At 36.3% G+C, this 19586-nt stretch overlaps 1 protein-coding gene across 1 annotated transcript in view; it reads left to right on the forward strand.

Annotated features, from left to right (window-relative positions):
* DMXL2 (Dmx like 2) overlaps positions 1-17919 on the forward strand; it is a 100056-nt gene extending 82137 nt beyond the window's left edge. Inside the window, exons 29-36 of the mRNA XM_074234680.1 lie at positions 632-770; positions 2653-2713; positions 3011-3138; positions 3754-3831; positions 6950-7041; positions 7862-7914; positions 13722-13939; positions 16441-17919. Coding sequence (XP_074090781.1) covers positions 632-770; positions 2653-2713; positions 3011-3138; positions 3754-3831; positions 6950-7041; positions 7862-7914; positions 13722-13939; positions 16441-16650 — 979 coding nt within the window. The 3' untranslated portion in view covers positions 16651-17919. The remainder of the gene's footprint in view (positions 1-631; positions 771-2652; positions 2714-3010; positions 3139-3753; positions 3832-6949; positions 7042-7861; positions 7915-13721; positions 13940-16440) is intronic.
* Positions 17920-19586: the final 1667 nt, after the last annotated feature.

Consider the following 19586-nt stretch of genomic DNA (forward strand, 5'->3'; position numbering starts at 1 on the left):
CATAAGCTGAACCTCCATTTTAAAAAATTTTCAACTCATTTGGAGATTTTTTTTCCTCATGGGAAATTTCCCCTTATCTACTGCTTTGTAAGGGGAAAACTATTTTTACAGAAATTTATTCAGCAACTTTATTAGAGCACATTCACAAAGCATCCTTTATTTACTGATTTCAAAAAGCATGAACCATTTGATCATGCATAGGTAATACAAAATACATTGTATTTTGGCTTAAACTTGCTTTTCTCATAATAGGTTTTTTAGTTAATTCATGCCAATAAAAATCTCACTTGTGTTTTAATTGTTTGTATAAACAGATGGGGCAACCCTAAGTATACTAAACACACACACACACACACACACACACACATATATATATATATATAAAACTCCTAACAGCATAAACATGACCCATGTTTATGGGTATCTCCTAACTGTTATACATATTAATGGAAGGGAGATATGTTAAGCTTGAATTTTTCTCAGTAGGATCCATTCTTTTTCCAGTGGGTGGTACCATGAATGTATGATCTAAGTAGCATTGTTATTGGGAAATGAAATGCCAGAGTGATAATACACTTCTCTCTCTCTCTTCCCCCCCTTCTCTCATACATAAACACAAATACACACACAGCTCTGATGACATTGATTATAGGGGTTCTACCACAACTCTTTCTTCGGTCCCAACAACATCCTTTACAGTGAGTCAGGTGCATCCATCTTCCTCTTTGCCATGGCTAGGCAGTGGACAAACAAGTACTGGAGCTGGTGTGGTATGTATACTGTTTATTACAGGTGCTGTTTCTGCATCTACTTTCCTTTTAAAATAATCTTCATTTGATTTAGTGAGTGAAAATTGTGTTTACTAGTAGCAGTGTCAATTTAAGAAAGTGATGTTCACTATTATTGTTCAAGAAATTTTTCAGTGTTCCTACTAGTTAGGACTATAAAATGTGATTGCGAAGCAATTTTCTCCCATTCTCCAATTTTATTCTGAAGAATCTTTATGTTAATATGGTAGAGAATTGAAGGACAGAAAACTTAATAGGGGTTTTAAGACTCTACCATAGGTGGTGATCAAACGTGGGAAGAACACTTAGTTGTCCAGGAAAGAGGCAAATTGGTGGAGGATTGAGAGGTGGTGATTTGTTCAAGAGTATAGTGTTTCTAGGAGAGCTAGAAGGCTCTAGTTAAGAACACCCTGCATTTCAGCATTAGGTTAATCAAAGCAGAATGCCAACAATGGGATAGGGATAAAGTTAACCCTTTTCTCACCTGGCCTATTAGATTGTTCTGGGGGGGGGTTGTCATTCTTGAGTTTGATTTGTTATCTGTGTCTCTGAGCCATAGGACTGCTATCCCTAGCCTTCAAATTGATTATCATTTATCATCTGGACCTTCCTTTAGAAAGTTGCTTCTCTAAAGTTGCTTCTTCTACTTTGTTTATAACCTTTCCCAGCCCTCTGTGAAAACTTAACTGTCCTTTATCCTAGCCTCTAATTTACTCTGTCCTTTCTGAAGAATAATCAATCAGAAAGCACTTTTAAAATAGCTTCTAGGGCAGCTAGGTGGCATAGTGGATAAAGCACCAGCCTTGGAGTCAGGAGTACCTGGGTTCAAATCTGGTCTCAGACACTTAATAATTACCTAGCTGTGTGGCTTTGGGCAAGCCACTTAACCTCATTTGCCTTGCAAAAAAAAAACAACCTAAAAAGAAAAAAAGAATATTATCCTATGTTGTTTATCCTTAGCACAAGGAGATTGTCCTTGAGCAGTTTATCATGAAACAAAATAATAACTTACAATATGAAGGCCTCATGTGAGTGAAGATTTGCATCATTTATGGATTTTCCTTATAGAAGCAAAATGAAACCCTGAAATTCCATGTAGTTGATAGTACACCAGTTGTGAAATTATATAATCTCATTTTGAGAGTTAGAGAGGTACAGTGGTGATTTGACTTGCTGGAAAAATTTCTAAATTTGTTATTTGTTATATTTTTTCCTGAAAGAAAGAAGACTTGCTCAGTTGAGGAAAAGACTGCAGGGAGCGTGATCATTACTCTCAAATATTTGTTGTGGAAAAGAGGGTTCTTTCTTTGTATCTTCCAGCAGCATTTCCACCTTATAATTGAGAGGCGTGTTTTCATTCACTGCAAAGGAACATTTCTTAAATGTCTGTCCTAAAATTAAATGGTTTGCCCTGTTAGTAAGATACCTGTCCCCAGAAGAATTCAAGTACAAGAGGTGCCCTGGGTTAATAAGTTGAACTAGGTGGTCTTGGAGGTTCTATTTTGGTCTTGAAATCCTGTGATTCAGGTGGCCTTCTCTGCTTTGTCTTTTGATACAGTTAGTAGTAGGTGTTAAAGGTAGGCAGGGGCTGTGGGTCTCATGTAGATTTGTCCTGATGAGCTCACGGGTTTCACTACTTATTCAGGCTAAACCTACTGTAGCCCTTAGAGAATGGCTTTTAAGCTATATGAAAAAAATGTTTTTAAATTGTGTAGGTTAAAAGTTAGGGTAGGGATGGAAATCACATGCTAGCTGACATTTTGTATATAGATGATTTCTATACTGTATGTAAATTGTGAGGAAGCAGATCTCCCAAGATGAGAACAGGAGTCAAATTTATTTCTTTAATATGTTCCCTTTAAAGCTTATGAAAAGAAATCTTCATAATGTCAAGAGAATGACTTCACATCCTGTCCATCAGTACTGTAAGTCTTTTATTTATCATCTAGTCAATACAAATAAAAAATATCTTCTTCACATTGACAAAGACAGAGTGTAAGGTCTTTGGGTTACTCCCTAGTTCTAGATCCAGGTCAGAAAGTGTGGTCTCACCATTGATTAGTGGGGGGGGTTATTAAAAGACATCTGTGAGCTCTTGTTGCTCCATCTCTAAAGAGGGTTGAGCTATAAAACTGGCAGAACTATAAAATGTCATATGAATATGAGCTATTAGATTGGAAGTACCTGTTGTTCATCATAGTGTTTCCTTTTCTGTGTTTCAGATCTGACAGGAGCTCAGGATGGCAGTGTAAGAATGTTTGAATGGTCTCGACCACAACAACTAGTATGCTTCCGCCAAGCAGGCAATGCAAGAGTTACTAGGATGTATTTCAATTCACAAGGGAACAAGGTCAGCTCTTGGTGATAAATGTCTAACTAAATCTGCCTAAAAATTATGCCCAGATAGCACTAAATAAGGATCTAAATTTGAAAAGGAATAGCATGACCTTTGAGAAGGCAATTCAGTGCTCTTTGTTTTAACTTTGACAAGCATTGATTAAGGACCTTCCTTTTGGATACTGTGGCACAAATAAAGTAATCACTACATTCAGGAAGCTCACATCCCATATATACTGTTTCAGTAGAGCTATATGTGTGTCTATGATGTATGATAATGGATTTTTAATTAGTAACCAGGTAGAATTAAAATCCTTTTAATTTAAAATAATACACCTACCCCTGAGCAATGTGGTGGATGATATTACTGCATCTACTCTGTTGGAAGAGACCTTAGTCTAAAATTCCAATTGACCCAAAATTGAGGGACAACAGGAAATGGATGAAGAAAAGCAGTTAGGAATGATAGAATTATATTTAGATATTTGGGATGATAGATGACAGCAAAGTGGAATTATGTAGGAAAATGTCATTAGTTGGATTTGTTTTGTTTTCCCCATAAATATTATAATCAGTGGAATAGGACTGAAGAACATAGATATCTTTTAATGTTTTATCATTCTTGCAGTGTGGTGTTGCAGATGGAGAAGGTTTTCTAAGTATTTGGCAAGTAAATCAAACTGTATCCAATCCCAAACCTTATCTGGTAAGTAACATGAAACATAACAGCATATTCACAGGACATTATGTTTGTTAAGACTCTTATAGTGAGAGAGTAACCTGATCCAGGAGACCTGGAGCTAGCTACAGATGTTACTTTGAATCTTTTTCCTGGGATACAGTACCTGATTGTGTCTTTTGATCTCTTTTTCAAAGCTTTACTGGTGACTATTATGATTATTAGGTCAGTGACTTCATTCTCTGCCCTTCTGTGTTTGTCCTTGATTTTGCACTAACCCACATATTACTTATATTCAGACCTCTACCTCAGAGTGATTCTTAATCTTAAAATGCTAAATCTTTGCTTAAAATTGCCTTTTAAAGCTGTACCCTTCTTTAAAAGGAAAGTTGATATATCATCAGATAGTTGGATGAGTCACCCTAGGTCCCTTTCAACTCTAAACATTCTATGATTCTGTGCTCTCTTTTCATAAATTTTTGTTCAGGCTTTATCTGTTTTAGAAAGCTTTGATTTCCTATCATGTTGTTGTCTGGGAATTTATTTGGGTTTTACATCTTAAGAATGCATATAGGTAGTATGAAGTCTTAGAGCTTGAAAGGAACTTCTGAAGTCATGTCGCCTGATCAGTACTTGAGCAGGAGTCACCTTTTATAGAGTCTGAGTAGTGAGTGGTCAACTCGCTCTGAGTTAATTTCTTCAATAATTTCTTATCTCTCTTTCACTGCCAGACTTCCTGACCTGGACCTATTGTCTACATTACCCCATCATTCTATTTCCTTCTTTAATCTTCTGAAATCCATCTGTATTTTTGTCCCTCTTATTTTATGGAAATGGTTTTGTCCAAGCTCATCAGAAATTTTTTCAAATCCAAGAACCTTACAGTTTTCTGTCTTCTGGATTTCTCCTGCATTTGACAGTGTTCTCCTTGGCTCCTTTTTCATCTCTTCTCTTTTCTCTGCCTTTTAACTATGACAGATTTATGTAATGTATTATTTAATCTTTTATAAATCTATATTTCTTGTTAAGTCATCAAAAATGAGAAACATGTCATTATCAACTGTTATGTTTTCTTATCAGTGCTTGCTCAGTATCTCTGGAAAAATTGAAGGACTCTTTTTTTTGAAATGGAGATTAAATGTTTAGGACTCTAAAGGGTAAAATTAGAAACTATGAGTATAAGTTACAAAAGAAAGATTTCAGCTCAAGATATAGAGCATCCTTGACTCCTACTTACTCAGCTCCTATACTCCCTCCATTTCCCCACCACCATTAAACTTAAAAATTGTCCATATATATTTCTGCTTCCTTTCTACCCATTCTTTCTTCAACTTCTACTGTAGTTTTTCCTCCATCATGCTGTTGAAACTATTCTTTGATATCAGTAATGACACTCTAATCTCTAACTCTGACATCCTATATTCAGCCCTCATTCTTTTACTCCCTTTGACTAGACATTCTCTTTCTTTGGTTTTAGAGACAACCACCTTCTCCTGGTTCTTCTGCCTCCTTAAAAACTTCTTTGCTGTCTTTTTTTTTCTTTACTGAACCATTATGTTTCCTGAACCCTTAATGTAGATATTCCCCAAGGGTTTGTTTTTGGCCCTCTTTTCTCTATAGATGCATTCTCTCTTGCCATTGGTCACTCCTATGGCTTTAAATATCACCTCCATACAGGTGGCAAATTGCCAATTTCTCTCTCTCTAGTTTACTGACTTGACTGTTTCTCTCTATGGTATCACTATTTACTCTTTGTCCCTTCTTTGAAACCCTGGAGTTATTTGATCTTTTTCCTCTTTTACATTTCATACCCAGTTACATGCTTGTTAGTTCAGTCTCTGTAACATCTCAGCATAAATCCCTTTTCCCCTCCATTCTACTCCCATTATCCATTACACCCTCTCATTTCCACTATCATGGAAATATAGCAATAGTCTTCTAATAGGTCTCTCCAACATCTCCTTTCTAGTCCATCCTTCATTTTGCTTTGAGATTATTCTTTATTTAATACATAGACCTAGTCATGTCACTTTCTATGAAAAAATCTTTAATCTTTAATCCCTTTAAATTTCAAACTCTCTTTCTCTCTTTTTCTTTCCCCTCTTCCTTCCTCTTCCCTTCTCTCCCATCTCTGATTGTGGCTCTCTCATACAAATCTAATGCTATTTACTTCATGAGACTTTCCCTGTTATTGTTTCCTTCCCTATTAAACTTCACATTGCATTCCTTTTTTCTAAAAAAACAAACCAAAACCTCTTTTAATGCCTTACTCTCTTTTCTGTTTATGTTTTATCTCCTTCCTTAGAGGATTAGACTTCATGAAGTTCTAGGCTATGTCAGTGCCTGGCATAATTGGTTCTATAAAGACAAATGCTTGTTAAATAAATGAATTCCATTAGTTAAAATTATCAAAAAATGGAACAGGCTGCCTTGTACCGAATTCTCTGTCAGGATAAGTATTCAATGGCTTTTTGATTATATGTCAAAGATATTAAAAGTATTGAGGAGATGACTGTAAGTGATTTGTAAGATTCCTTATCAACACTAAAATTTAAGGATTCTTTAAGTTTTTTAGGCCCTCTCAGGTATAAGCAGTCATAAAAAATGGGTAAATATACATGTCCATCCTTGAGAAGTAAACAAGGAAGTTATCAGGCACCTAGAATAAGTCTTGATTAGTTGTCAGGAATGAAGGAAACTGTGATAGTTTGAGAGAAAAATACACTTTTGAATAAACAATAAGTAATAAAAAGCTAAACCAGTCTAACCATACTATTAATTAATAAAGCTTTGCTTCCTATTAAAATATTTAAAATTCAAGACAAGCATGTTTTCATTTAAGCATGCAAAAAGAGAGTGTACTGATTGCTGTTTCTGTGGTATGTGACACTGGACTGGAGTAATCCTCTAGTATGCCCTAAATTTTTACATGTTTACTAATCCCTTTTAGTTACTATTATTGGACATTTCTCAAATACTGTGAGATGTCTTTATGCTACTTCCTTATTCCTGTAATAATGACTTTAGAAAAGATGTTGTAGCCATTGTGTTTGTAGTAGAAATGTACATTTTCAGTTTTAAAGAATTTTGATATTTAGTGATATTTTAGATGTATTACTAAGAAATCACATTTTGTTTCCTGTAGAGCTGGCAGTGCCACAGTAAAACCACAAGTGACTTTGCCTTTATTACCTCTTCAAGTCTAGTTGCCACATCTGGACAGTCCAATGATGGCAGGTATGTTGGTCAACCAATCTATGTCCTCCTTCCCCACCTTCCCCCTCCCTCTCATAAACAAAATAGGAAGAAAATAGAGTTTAGTAAAAAACTGTTCTTGTCAAAGAAATAGCTACCGTAATAATAGTGTTTGTATCTCAGTGATAATATGATGTAGGCACTTGTAGAGTTGGCCTTGGAGTCAGGAAGACTTGGACTCAAGTCTTGCTTCTGACGCATCTAGGTTATATAAAAATGAACAAATTACATACCTTTCAGTACTATGGTCAACTTTCTGAGACTAAGGGTTACAGATGAATTTATATTCTGCTTCAGTGAAGTACTTTCCAGTCCACTAGAGCAATTATCGCCAACAAGAGAGAAAGAATTGTCTTATTGTAAACAACACAACTGCCTTTTGGGAAATGTCTCATCATAAGGATGTTTCCCCTGTAAGAAAAAATAAGACCCGGGTGGTACAGTGGATAGAGCACTGGCCCTGGAGTCAGGAGTACCTGAGTTCAAATCCAGCCTCAGACACTTAATAATTACCTAGCTGTGTGGCCTTGGGCAAGTCACTTAACCCCATTTGCCTTGTACCCCCCCCCCCAAGAAAGAAAGAAAAAAAGACCTATCAACAAAGTTTTTCAGATTTTGTTTGCTGCTGTTAAAATACTACAGGGTTATAGTGATGCTTAAAGTGGGTGACCTACCTGCATTGTATATAGATTTAAATGCAATTCAGTAATTCACATATTTGATTGGAAACTTGTATAAACAAGAGGATACTTTTTTTTTACTATTTGCCCATGCTTATGTCTCTTTTTGTTTGTTTTTCAAGAAATGTTTGCCTCTGGGATACACTGATATCACCTACAAATAGTCTCATTCATGGTAAGTGAATTAAGACTTGAACTTTAATGATACAGTGAAAAGTACTTTTCCTCATTTGAATTTTGATTAGGGATTCAGGTTGGAAATCATGGATTGAAGGTAATGTTAGCATTACATGATGAAAAACTGAAACTAGTAGGGATTTATTAAAATTATTGCCATTGGTGGTACATGGGTATTGCCACAGAAAATTAAACTGCCTAAAATGAAGTCTTCTAGTTTTGTGCTCTTCAAAATGTGTGGAAAAGTGGCCCTTTAATAGATTGAGAACTAATATGGAATAGTGGATTTGAAGTCTGGAGACCTGATGTAAAAATCCTGTGTCAAACATTTCTTAGAATTATGAGCATGAGCAAATAACCAGGCCTCAATTTCTTTCCTTGTTAAAAATAAAAAGACAGAGTACTTCGACTGTGCCATAGCATTGCTGCTTAAAAAAAGGTTTTTTGAAGATGGTGGCGTGAAGGCAGCATTTCCCAGAAACTCCTTTCCCCCAAAAGTCAACAAATTATGACTCTAGCCAAAATTTAGAGTGGCAGAACCCACAGAAAGACTGAGTGATACATAATCCCAGTCCAAGATAACTCAGAAGTTCCACGAGAAAGGTGTGTTTCACCAGAACCGGGGGTTGGAAAAAAGCCATGGCCACAGCGCAGCCTGGCCCAGCCCAGGGATCACATGAAGGGGCTGTGAGAGAACTCTGCTACACCAAAATGAGTGTGGAGTGGAGAGCACCAGCCACAGAACCTGCAGTGAGAATCAGGGGAAACCAGCCTATACCTCCACAGCACAGCCCACAGATGGTAAGGGGGTCGGGAGACTGCAGAAATCTCTCTGCTCTCCCTGGGACAGGACTCTGCTGTTTGCCCACACTCAGATCCAGGTTGCAGTTTGGCCTTCCATACTAAGATAGTAGGGATCCTCCTCACAGCTCCAATGTAGAGGGGAGCGCCTGTGGTCATCTGCATATCAAAGTACAGGCAAGAGAGCATATGCCCTTGGAGGAATAAAGGTCCCAGTGGGGTGTACCAAAAAATCCCCCAAAGCAGGTGTCCCAATAATACTCAAAAGCTCAGGAAGCACCCCCAAACCAGGCACAGGCTGTAGAAATGAGTAAACAGAAAAAATAGTGGAACACCATTGAGAAATATATTGTTTTCGATCCTAAGAATTCTCCTCAATCTGAAGATGAGGAAGTACAAGCTCCTGCATCTAAAGATTCCGTGAAAAATGGAAGTTGGGCTCAGGCTATAACAGAGATCAAAAAAGATTTTGAAAATCAAGTAAGGGAGATAGAAGAAAAATTGGGAAAAGAAATGAGAGAGATGCAGGAAAAACATGAAAAAGAAGTCAACAGCTTAGTCAAACAGATCCAAAAAAATACTGAAGAAAATAACATTAAAAACCAGCATAGGTCAAATGGATAAAACAGTTCAAAAAGTTATTGAGGAAGCAGAATTGGCCAAATGGAAAAGGAGATAAGAAAGCTCTCTGAGGAAAATACATCCTTCAGATGTAGAGTGGAACTAAAGGAAGCTGATAACTTACGAGAAGTCAAGACACAATACTTCAACACCCAAAAGAATGAAAAATTAGAAGAAAATGTAAAACATCTCACTGAAAAAACAGCTGATCTGGGAAAACATTCATGAAAGATAATTTAAAAATTATTAGGATACCTTAAAGTCATGATCAAGAAAAGAGCCTTGACCTCATTTTTAAAGAATTCCTACAGGAAAATTGCCCTGATACCTAGAAGCAGAAGACAAAAATAGAAATTGAGAGAATCTACTAATCTGCCCTGGAGAGAGATCCAAAAAAAAAAATTCCCAGGAATATTACAGCCAAGTTCCAGAACTCACAAGGCAAAGAGAAAATATTACAAGCAGCCAGAAGGACACAATTCAAATATTGTGGAGCTATAGTTAGGATCACACAGGACTTTGCAACAACCACATTAAGGGTGGTGCGTAGGGCTTGGAATATAATATTCCAGGGCAAAAGGCAAAAGAACTTGGAATGCAACCAAGAATCTACTACCCAGCAAAACTGAGCATCTTCTTCCAGGGGAAAAGATGGACTTTCAGTGAACTAGGGGAATTTCAAATGTTCCTGTTGAAACCACCAGAGCTGAACAGAAAGTTTGACCTTCAAATACAGGGCTCAGGTGAAGCATAGAGAGTGGAGAAGGGTAAAATATGAGGGACTTAATGATGATGATGAACTGTATGTATTCCTGCATAGAAAAATGATACTGATAATACTCATATGAAACTTCTCATTTAATAGAGCAGGTAGAAGGAGCTTTTATAGATGAAGCACAGGAGAAAGCTGAATCTGAAGATATAATATATTGTAAAAATGGAGTTAATGGCTAAAAGGGAAATGCACTGCGAGAAAGAAAGGAGAGGTGGAATAGGCTAAGATATTTCATATAAAAGATATTTTTTCCTTCTTTTTATAATGAGCTTTTGCAATGATATGGGAGGGAGGGAAGGAGGCGAGGGGGGATAAGGGAACCTTTACTCATCAGAAATGACTCAGAGAGGAAACAGCATGCACTCAATAGGGTATAGACATCTAGAGTAAAAAGGAGAGAAGAGGGGAAGGGGGGGATGTGGGTGGTAGAGGAGAGGGTAGATCATAGGAGAGAACAGTCAGATTTAACACATTTTATTTTTTACTTTTCACAAGGGACTGGGATTGGGTAGCCTGTCTGGGACCACGGGGCCAGGTGGTTGCTGGGTCTCAGGGGTGGTATGTGGGCTCAGGGCCTCTTGGCTCCAGGGCCAGTGATCAGTCCATTGCATTACTCAGCCACCCACCCTACAGCACATTTTAGAAGAGGGATAGAGTGAAAGGAGAGAGAAAATATAATACATGGTAGTGGGGAAGAATGGATGGAGGGATTTACAATCAGCATCAGCAACAGTGCAAAAATGTGGAAGTAACTTTTATGATGGACTTATCATAAAGAATGTGACCCACCCAAGACAGAGCTGATGGTATCTGAACACAGACTGAAACATATTTTTTTTTCTCTTTACTTTATTTCTCATGAATGTCTATATTTTGGGGGAGGGGAGGGAGTATTATGTTTACTCTTAAGCAAGAATATTTTAGTAATGTATAAAAAAGCATCACTTGTACAAAAATATTCATAGCAGCTCTGTTTGTGGAGGCAAAGAATTGGAAATTAATGTAAATATCCTTTAATTGGGGAATGGCTTAACAAAATGTGGTATATGTATGTGATGGAACACTATTGTTCCATTACAAGCCAGTAGGGATGAGAATTCAGGGAAGTCCAGAAAGATTTGCATGGACTGATGCTGAGCGAGATGAGCAGAACCAGAGGAACATTGTGCACCCTAGCAGCAACATGGGGGCGGGGGTGATGACTAACCATTAGTGCAACAATCAGGCACAATACTTTATTTTTCTTCCTTAGGGATATGATTTCTCTCTCATCACATTCAACTTAGAACAATGTATACCATGGAAACAATGTAAAGACTAACAAGACTGCCTTCTGTGGGGAGGGGGTGGATTAGAGGGAAAATTATAAAAAATTCAAAATAAAATAAAAAAAATTTTAAAAGGGTTTTTTTTAAAAAACTTAATACCAGATAAATTGAATTATCACTGTTAAGTATTTTTTAGTTGACAGAATGTAGAATTATATGTGGAATAATGTGAGTCCACATTTCATTCAGAACTTTCAACATGTATTATGTAGTTTGCCTTTTTTTATAATTTTCAAAAATTTTTTATAACTTTATGTTGTCATAAATGTAACTGCTTAGAAGTGGCATCCAATTTAAAAAATGAATATCTATGATACTCTCATGCCTGTAATTTCATGTTTGTCTTCTAATTTAATTTTGATTTTGATCTTTATTAAACTGATGGTTTGTTAGCACAGATGGTTGATTCAGAAATCATTCACACACCAGTAACTTGTCATTTCCTACCTATTAAGTTATTTTTTATTTCATTTTGTAATATTTGATGTTTTCAATTTTTACAGTCTTCTATTAAAAAAATTCATGAATAGGATAGAATAGATCATAGGACAAAAGAAGTGTTAGGCTTCTATGTAGCCTTATAAATGTTCAACTTTTAATGTTGGAATCTTAATTCTGAACCATATTTTCCAACATATCTTTACATTGAAGTCACCAGCTTTTTAGGTGCACATTAACTTAATTTGAAGATATTTTTACATAAGATTCAGTAATCTTTATGGTAGTCTTTTTGTTTCTTCTCCTTATGAGCATTCCTTGGAAAGAAATGTCCCACAAATTTAGGTTTCTTTTTGCCTTTTTGAAAGTGATAGAAATAGAAGCATATTCTTCCAACTACTTTATTTGACCCTTCAACAGGAACTTCATTTATATGTAAGAATTCCATTTATAATGAAAGATATTGCCTTTTCTCACAAGGAGGTACCCACACAAGGTGAAATGGGTAATTTACCTATATAGTATGATCTTAATTGGAGATTTCATTAGCTCCCATGGATTTAACTACCATGTTTATGCTGATGATTCTCAAATCTACCTTTCTGATCCAAATTTCTCACATCTCCATCTCCTCTCGGACATCTTGAACTGAATTTCCAGTAGGCATCTTAAACTCAGATTAGATTGTAGACTCCTTGAGGGCAGGGACAGTCTTGTGCTTTTTTTGTACCCCAGTGCTTAGCAGAGAGCCTAGCATATGATCAATGTTTATTGAATGTGTGATTGAGCCCCACCACAAGTCCCAGATCCCACTCCTACTGGTGCTTTAATTTCCAGTAGAGTTACATTCTTTTATTTGAACAGAATCATATTAAAATGAGTATTTCCCCTGAAGAAAATTAATAATTTACTAATTTCTACCTCAGTATGAATCAGTTCCAGAAACTTAACCTGAAAAGAAGATTGGATTTAGAAGAGAATGGAGCTATAGTAACTGGAAAAGAGGGAAGAATGGAGAAAGTGAATTCACCAAAAAGAAACCTTATCTTTTTCACAACTGAGTTTATAGTAGTACTTAACTGTGAGAAGATCTACCTTTGAGTCCTTGACCTCTGTTTATTAACTTTGTGGCTGTGAGAAGGACAGTTAACTTCTGAGACTATTTCTTCTAAAGGAAATGAGGATATTGTTACTTGCACCACCCACTTTAGCAATTTGTCAGGATTAAATTAGAGAATATTTATAAAATTCACTGTAACCATATAAAATGCCCTGTAACTATATTTTGCCATGGGCTGATCCTGCATTCATATATACAGATACACTTCAAAGCATTTGGAATGAAGGACTCTCTCCCTATAGCTTCTCCTTTGTTCTTTCTGGAAATGTCAGGGAGTTCAGATAAGCACACTTTGACCTGTTTCCTCTTTCCCAAGTGTTAATTCATTCTAGATCTTGCTACTCTTTCTGAAAATGTCCAGGATCCATTGTCTGGAACTGGTTGTTTTAAAACTGATAGAGAGGATGTATATTTGAGCCAGTTGTTCAGAAATGAGATGGCCTTTTTCTCTTAGGTATCTTTTTCTCCTTCTTTAAAGTTGCTGCCTTCAAATTTTTCTTCTGTTTGTACTTTTGTGTTTAAGGTATTGTTTGCTTTTCCTAACATTTCACAACATTGCAGTTTTTCTTATTTAAAAGAATAAAAATTTATTTAAAAATAGATGTCTTTGAATTGGAAAAAAAAGATTTAGTAGCTTCTGTAAAAAATGAATAAAAGATGTTAAGCATCACCAGGTTTGCCACCATAGAATGTCTGAATCTCTTGTTTGCATTCTTCCTCAGGCTTTACCTGCCATGAACATGGTGCCACGGTGCTTCAGTACGCACCTAAGCAGCAACTCTTAATTTCTGGAGGCAGGAAAGGATGGGTCTGTGTATTTGACATCCGCCAGAGGCAAATGATTCATACATTCCAAGCTCATGACTCAGCTATTAAGGCCATGGCTCTGGACCCCTGTGAGGAGTATTTTACTACAGGATCAGCAGAAGGGAACATAAAGGTAATCCATATGGTTCAGGTTCATCGTGAAAATCACAGGAGATAATGAATGAGAAGCATTTTGTAAGCCTTAAAGTGATAGATAATTTTGAAATTGATAATTTAGAAAACACATCCATTGGATTACATATGCTAAACAAAGTCTAGAGAAAACTTAATGCTTTAAAAATGTGGTGACTTGCTACAGAAAAAACTGGTTTGTGGCAGCATGTTTAAAATGTTTAAGTTGCAAACTAGTTTGCTTTAGATTATTCATGATGCTGTTGGCAAGTGTACTCCTGAACTGTTTTCCACAGGTTAGTCATTTTAAGATACTTGAATGTTCATATGGAAACAGAATGACTGATTTCACATGTCAGATGTGTTTGTAATTTCCAGATCACTTAGTGGAGTTAGTACTACATCCCAATTATTTGTGGGCATATTTTTCTAAAGAGTTATTTCAGTTGAGGTTGGGGAAGAGAAGCCCAGGGTCAGGACTTGCCTGACACCATGAGATTCTCTTATTCCAACTGGACTTGCTGATCTTTGGATGCTAGTTTTGGCTCTTAGCTCTATATAAGAAGCCCTTCACTCACAAAACCTTTTATCTCAGAGCAAATTCAGTTCTTGTGGGTAGTGCTTTGGTTTTTTGTTTGTTTTCTGTTTTTGCAGGGCAATGGGGTTAGGTGACTTGCCTGCCCAAGGTCACACAGCTAGGTAATTATTAAATGTCTGAGGTCAGATTTGAACTCAGGCCCTCCTGACTCCAGAGCTGGTGCTCTATCCACTGCACCATCTAGTTGCCTACCCCAACCTCCCCCCCCCACCTAGTGCTTTTGACTTGTTATACTCTTCATACCCCATCTGTTTGCTGAGTTCTTACTGTTTGCACTTCAGCTAATGCTCTGCATTAGCTGATCTCTCTACCTTCCCTTTGACTTACTTGAGTCTTGGAATGCCTTAACTTATTATGAGTAATTCCTTCCCTCCTCCCATCCATGCCCCATCTAAGAATAAGAGTCTTGTTACAGATGAGAGCTAGGGTTCTGATACTGGGAACCTAGAAGAGAAGTCCTAGAACTTGACTCAGGAAACCTACTGATCCTTTGATTTTTAATTAGCAATGGAAGAGCCCCTCATCTATGCTAAGACCAAGTCACTGAATAAATCTTTTAACATTCATGATTGTTTAGGATTTATAATTATCTAAAAGCATTTAGATCATTATCCTTAGTGATATATTTCTAAGTGCTGTTTTAATTGTTCTGGTCTCTACTGATGAGCCTGTGCTGTCATCTTAAGAGGCAGGAGTCAAAAAGTCTCTTCCCTCTACCCCCCCCCCCCCCCCATGTCAGTTGCTTTGGGTAAAGAAGACTTGTTAGGCAATGTCATTTTTGTCCTTGTCTGAGGCTGTGGCATTTGTCATTAAGGGACAAAGGGAACTGGACAATCTTTCTCCCTGGGACTGGATACTGCTGTTCTTGCCTTGGCCTTCAGGGTCAGAACATAAGAGTGACTCAGACATACTTTCCCTTTCCCTAACTGTTGCCTAAGCATAGAGAGTGGTGAACCAATGAAGAATAATGGCAACTTGGTGGTAATTGGAAGGTGGTCCATTCTATTCAACCTGGTCTCCTTTACACACTCCATGCTTATTCCTTTCCCCACACATACCACCTGGTACATTATAGGCTTAAAATAAATATCTTTGATTATGTTCTTTGTTCTGTCTGAAATGTTTTCTTCATCTGTTTCCTACATTGTCAGAAGAGATAGATCTAAGGACAAATTAAGTAGATGAATTTTTTTTTTAGGTTTTTTTTTTCTTTTTTTACAAGGCAAATGGGGTTAAGTGGCTTACCCAAGGCCACACAGCTAGGTAATTAGTAAGCGTCTGAGACCGGATTTGAACCCAGGTACTCCTGACTCCAGGGCTGGTGCTTTATCCACTGCGCCACCTAGCCGCCCCAAGATGAATCTTTGAGTTGAAAGAAAAATTCAGTAATTTCTGTGGAATCTTAAATGTTAATGGAGGTTGTGACTGAGAATTTTGAAGAATTATGTGGATGATGCTGTTGCTAAGTAAAACTGCCAAAAAAAAAAAACCAGGAAAAAGGCCCATCAATTTAGAGAGGCTGCACTGAATGCAAATGTGGAAGTTTAATTGAAGAAGTTGGGAGGGGCGGCTAGGTGGCATAATGGATAAAGCACTGACCTTGGAGTCAGGAGTACCTGGGTTCAAATCCGGTCTCAGACGCTTACTAATTACCTAGCTGTGTGGCCTTGGGCAAGCCACTTAACCTCATTTGCCTTGCAAAAATATAAGAAACAAAAAACCAAAAACCAAAAACAATGAAGTTGGTAGAGTTGGAGTTTGGGAAAGCAGGCAAGGGAACCTTGATTGGAACAACATTTATGGTTATCTGTCTCTATTTTTTTCATTTTTTAATTAAATTAAGTTAAATTCTTAATAACTGAAAGTTTCTTCAACTAATGTTATGATACTTTCTTTTCAAATAGGTGTGGAGACTGACAGGTCCTGGCTTAATTCATTCATTTAAAAATGAACATGCCAAACAGTCCATATTCAGAAATATCGGGGCTGGAGTAATGAAGATTGAAATAGTTCCAGGCAATCGACTCTTCTCCTGTGGAGCAGATGGCACACTGAAGATGAGGGTTTTACCTAATGCTTTTAACATCCCCAATAGCATTTTTGACATTCTGTAAACTTAAGGATTTGGGCATTATTTTTATATATACCTTTCAATTTTTAAAAAGCTGCAGTAGTATCCAGTAAGAAAACTAATTGTGCTTTCTGAGCTGTTTTTGACAATTGAGAACAGTACAAAATTCTGCAAATCTTTGTTCACATTGGATTTGATTAAAGCAGCTGACTTATTTTGAGCATTGCCTGCTTATATAGGCAGGTAAGATGGCTGTGCATGCTCTGTATTGTAATGACTTAATGTATTGAAAAATTATATCTAGTATAGTGAAAGGTTTGCATTCTTTCTGGCATTTAACAGCCTGATTCAGAAAGCAATAGATACTAAAAGGCCACAGTGGAAAAGAGCACTGTGATAATAAAATAAAATTCTAAAATGTTTATGCTGATTCAGGTTTCTCTTCCAATTCTTGCCACTGATTGAAAGCATGCCTGCAATTTTCTTATTTGTTGTAATGAAGGATAGAATCTTCTTAATGAAGGTGTTTGGAGTTCCAGGTAACCAGACAAAAAAAACAAAAAAATATTTAACTATGGAACAGTATAAACCCAAGTACTGCAGAGAGAAAACCCATCTGTTCTTTTCTGCTGAAATTTTTTTCCTGTTAGTGTTTTTACTGGGCTAGTACTGTAACCTGCACATGAACGCAAACTTAAATGCAATGTTTTCTTTCCAGTTCGTACATTCACATTTTTTTGACTGCTAGATTTTCTATTTAAATACTTGCCTTCACATTAGGAATGTAACATGTGAACATGGAATATTTGTAAGTGAACCAAAACTTGTTTTCTTAGTCCAGTTTAGTACTTTTTTCTTGTATCCAAGAAAAAAAAGACACCACTTTTAAAGCTATATTTAAAATGACACCAATGGAGCGTACAATGCCACACTTCAAATGAATGTTGGACTTTTTTGTGGCCAGTTAACAAATAGTTGATGATTTTGGTGATATTATTTATTACCACCGCATATTGTATAAACTATGCAGAGTTAAATATTATTTGCTTGTAATATATTTGCAAATGTTGTCATATTTTGATGTAATTCCTTGGTTATGACCAAAAAAATGTTCTTGAGATATTGGAACTGGTGTCTGTGTATTTAAATGTTAACCAGCAAATTGTCTTACTATGTTAATGAGAATGTCAATGCTTGTTCAGTAATAGTAAAATATAATGGCATAGCAGCACCTTTCTCTGAAGGCGATGTGAAGTATAGACTGTGAAATACTTATGTAAAAGAAAAATAAATGTTGTTTGTTAAAGTTTCACCTTGGTAAGTTTGTCAAATTCAAGCAGGTAGTTTTACCACGTACTATTTTGAAGACTTAGGATAACATTTCAGTTTGCTTGAGCCTCAAATGAATAAAGGCTAAACCACTAGTTTCCTTCAGTATCTACTGCTTCTAGGCTTAATAAAATGAGAATGCTGTGTGGATACTGTTTTAGATGCCTGGCATTAGTAGAACAGTTCAAAGTAATCACTGAAACCTACTTCTTGCATTTAAAAGAAACTGATCTTAGAGCTGGCCAGTTCTAACTCTTTTTAATCATTTGCTTAAAACCTCTGAACCTTAAGGAAATGTGGACCCAATAGAGCTTAGAAAAAAGGCAAAAGAGGGAGACTGGGGGGGGGTGTCTTCTTGCATGTTAAGAAAAAACAAACAACAAAATGTTGCAAATAGGTTTTTTGACAGCTTCAAGGAAGAAGATATTTGTATCTTTAATGACAGACTTTATTTTCAAAATCCTATCTTTTTTGTTCTTAAAATTTTTAGAAGAGAGAATTCTCACCAATTTAATTTATAGAAATAAAAGGGAGTGGTGATCTGGATTATCACTCAGATTTTTAAAATGTAGCTATGAATGATTTTTAAATATGAGTCCAGAATAACTTGGGAATTTTTACCACTTCTAACAAAGGAATGAAACTACACAAGAACTGACCAAAGAAATCCTGAAAAAAAAGAAGTCAACTTTACAATTCTATCTACTTCATTTAATTTTTTCTGTCCTCTGTACTCTACCCCAGTGTCATACTCAAATAGCAACAGGTGCCACTAAATTGTACAGAAGATTCCCTGTAGGTTCATACTGACTTAGAAAACCATCATATATTGATGTTATATATATGAAATCTTGCAAACCATTTCCATATTAGTTATGTTAATAAGAAAACAATGTTTTAAAATAATATGTTTTAATCTGCATGCAGAGTTTAAAAGTTCTCTCACTGGAAGTAGCTAACATATTCCCAACATTAGGTCCTTTGGAATTGTCTTGGAACGTTGTTTTTATCAGAATACCTAATCTTTCACAGTTGATCATCCTTATAATTGCTTTAATTGTACAGGTTCTGGTTTTGCTCACTTTACTTTGTATCAGTTCACATAGGACTTTGCAGGTTTGCCTGAAATCACCTTGCTTGTCATTTCTGATAGCATGGTAGTATTCCATCACAGTCATATATCATAGTCCCAATTGATAAACATCTCAATTTTCAATTCTGAGTCACTACAAAAAGAACTGCTATGAATATTTTTGTACAAAGTGATCCTTTTCCATTTTTTTTCCTTTTTAGTCTACAATTTTAGTGCTACTGTTGGGTCAAACAGGTATGCACAGTTTTATATTAAAGTATTCTCCATTAGTGCCCTGATTATTTTTCAAATCGGTAGTGACTTAGAGCATATTATTTCATGACTTTGTATAGTTGCTTATCCTTTGACTATCAACTGGAGAATTGCTAAATCTTATGTGATTCTGACTGTGACACCATAGTTTTTGAATGAGTTTTTTCTTGCTGCTTGGAGTATTTTCTCTTTGACCTAGGAGCTCTGGACTGTGGCTTTAATTTTCTTGGGGGTTTTCATTTTGGGATCTTTTTCAGGTGGTGATTGATGGATTCTTTCGATTTCCATTTTAGCATCTTGCTTCT

This window comes from Macrotis lagotis, chromosome 4 (assembly GCF_037893015.1).
Source record: "Macrotis lagotis isolate mMagLag1 chromosome 4, bilby.v1.9.chrom.fasta, whole genome shotgun sequence".
Taxonomy (NCBI): domain Eukaryota; kingdom Metazoa; phylum Chordata; class Mammalia; order Peramelemorphia; family Peramelidae; genus Macrotis; species Macrotis lagotis.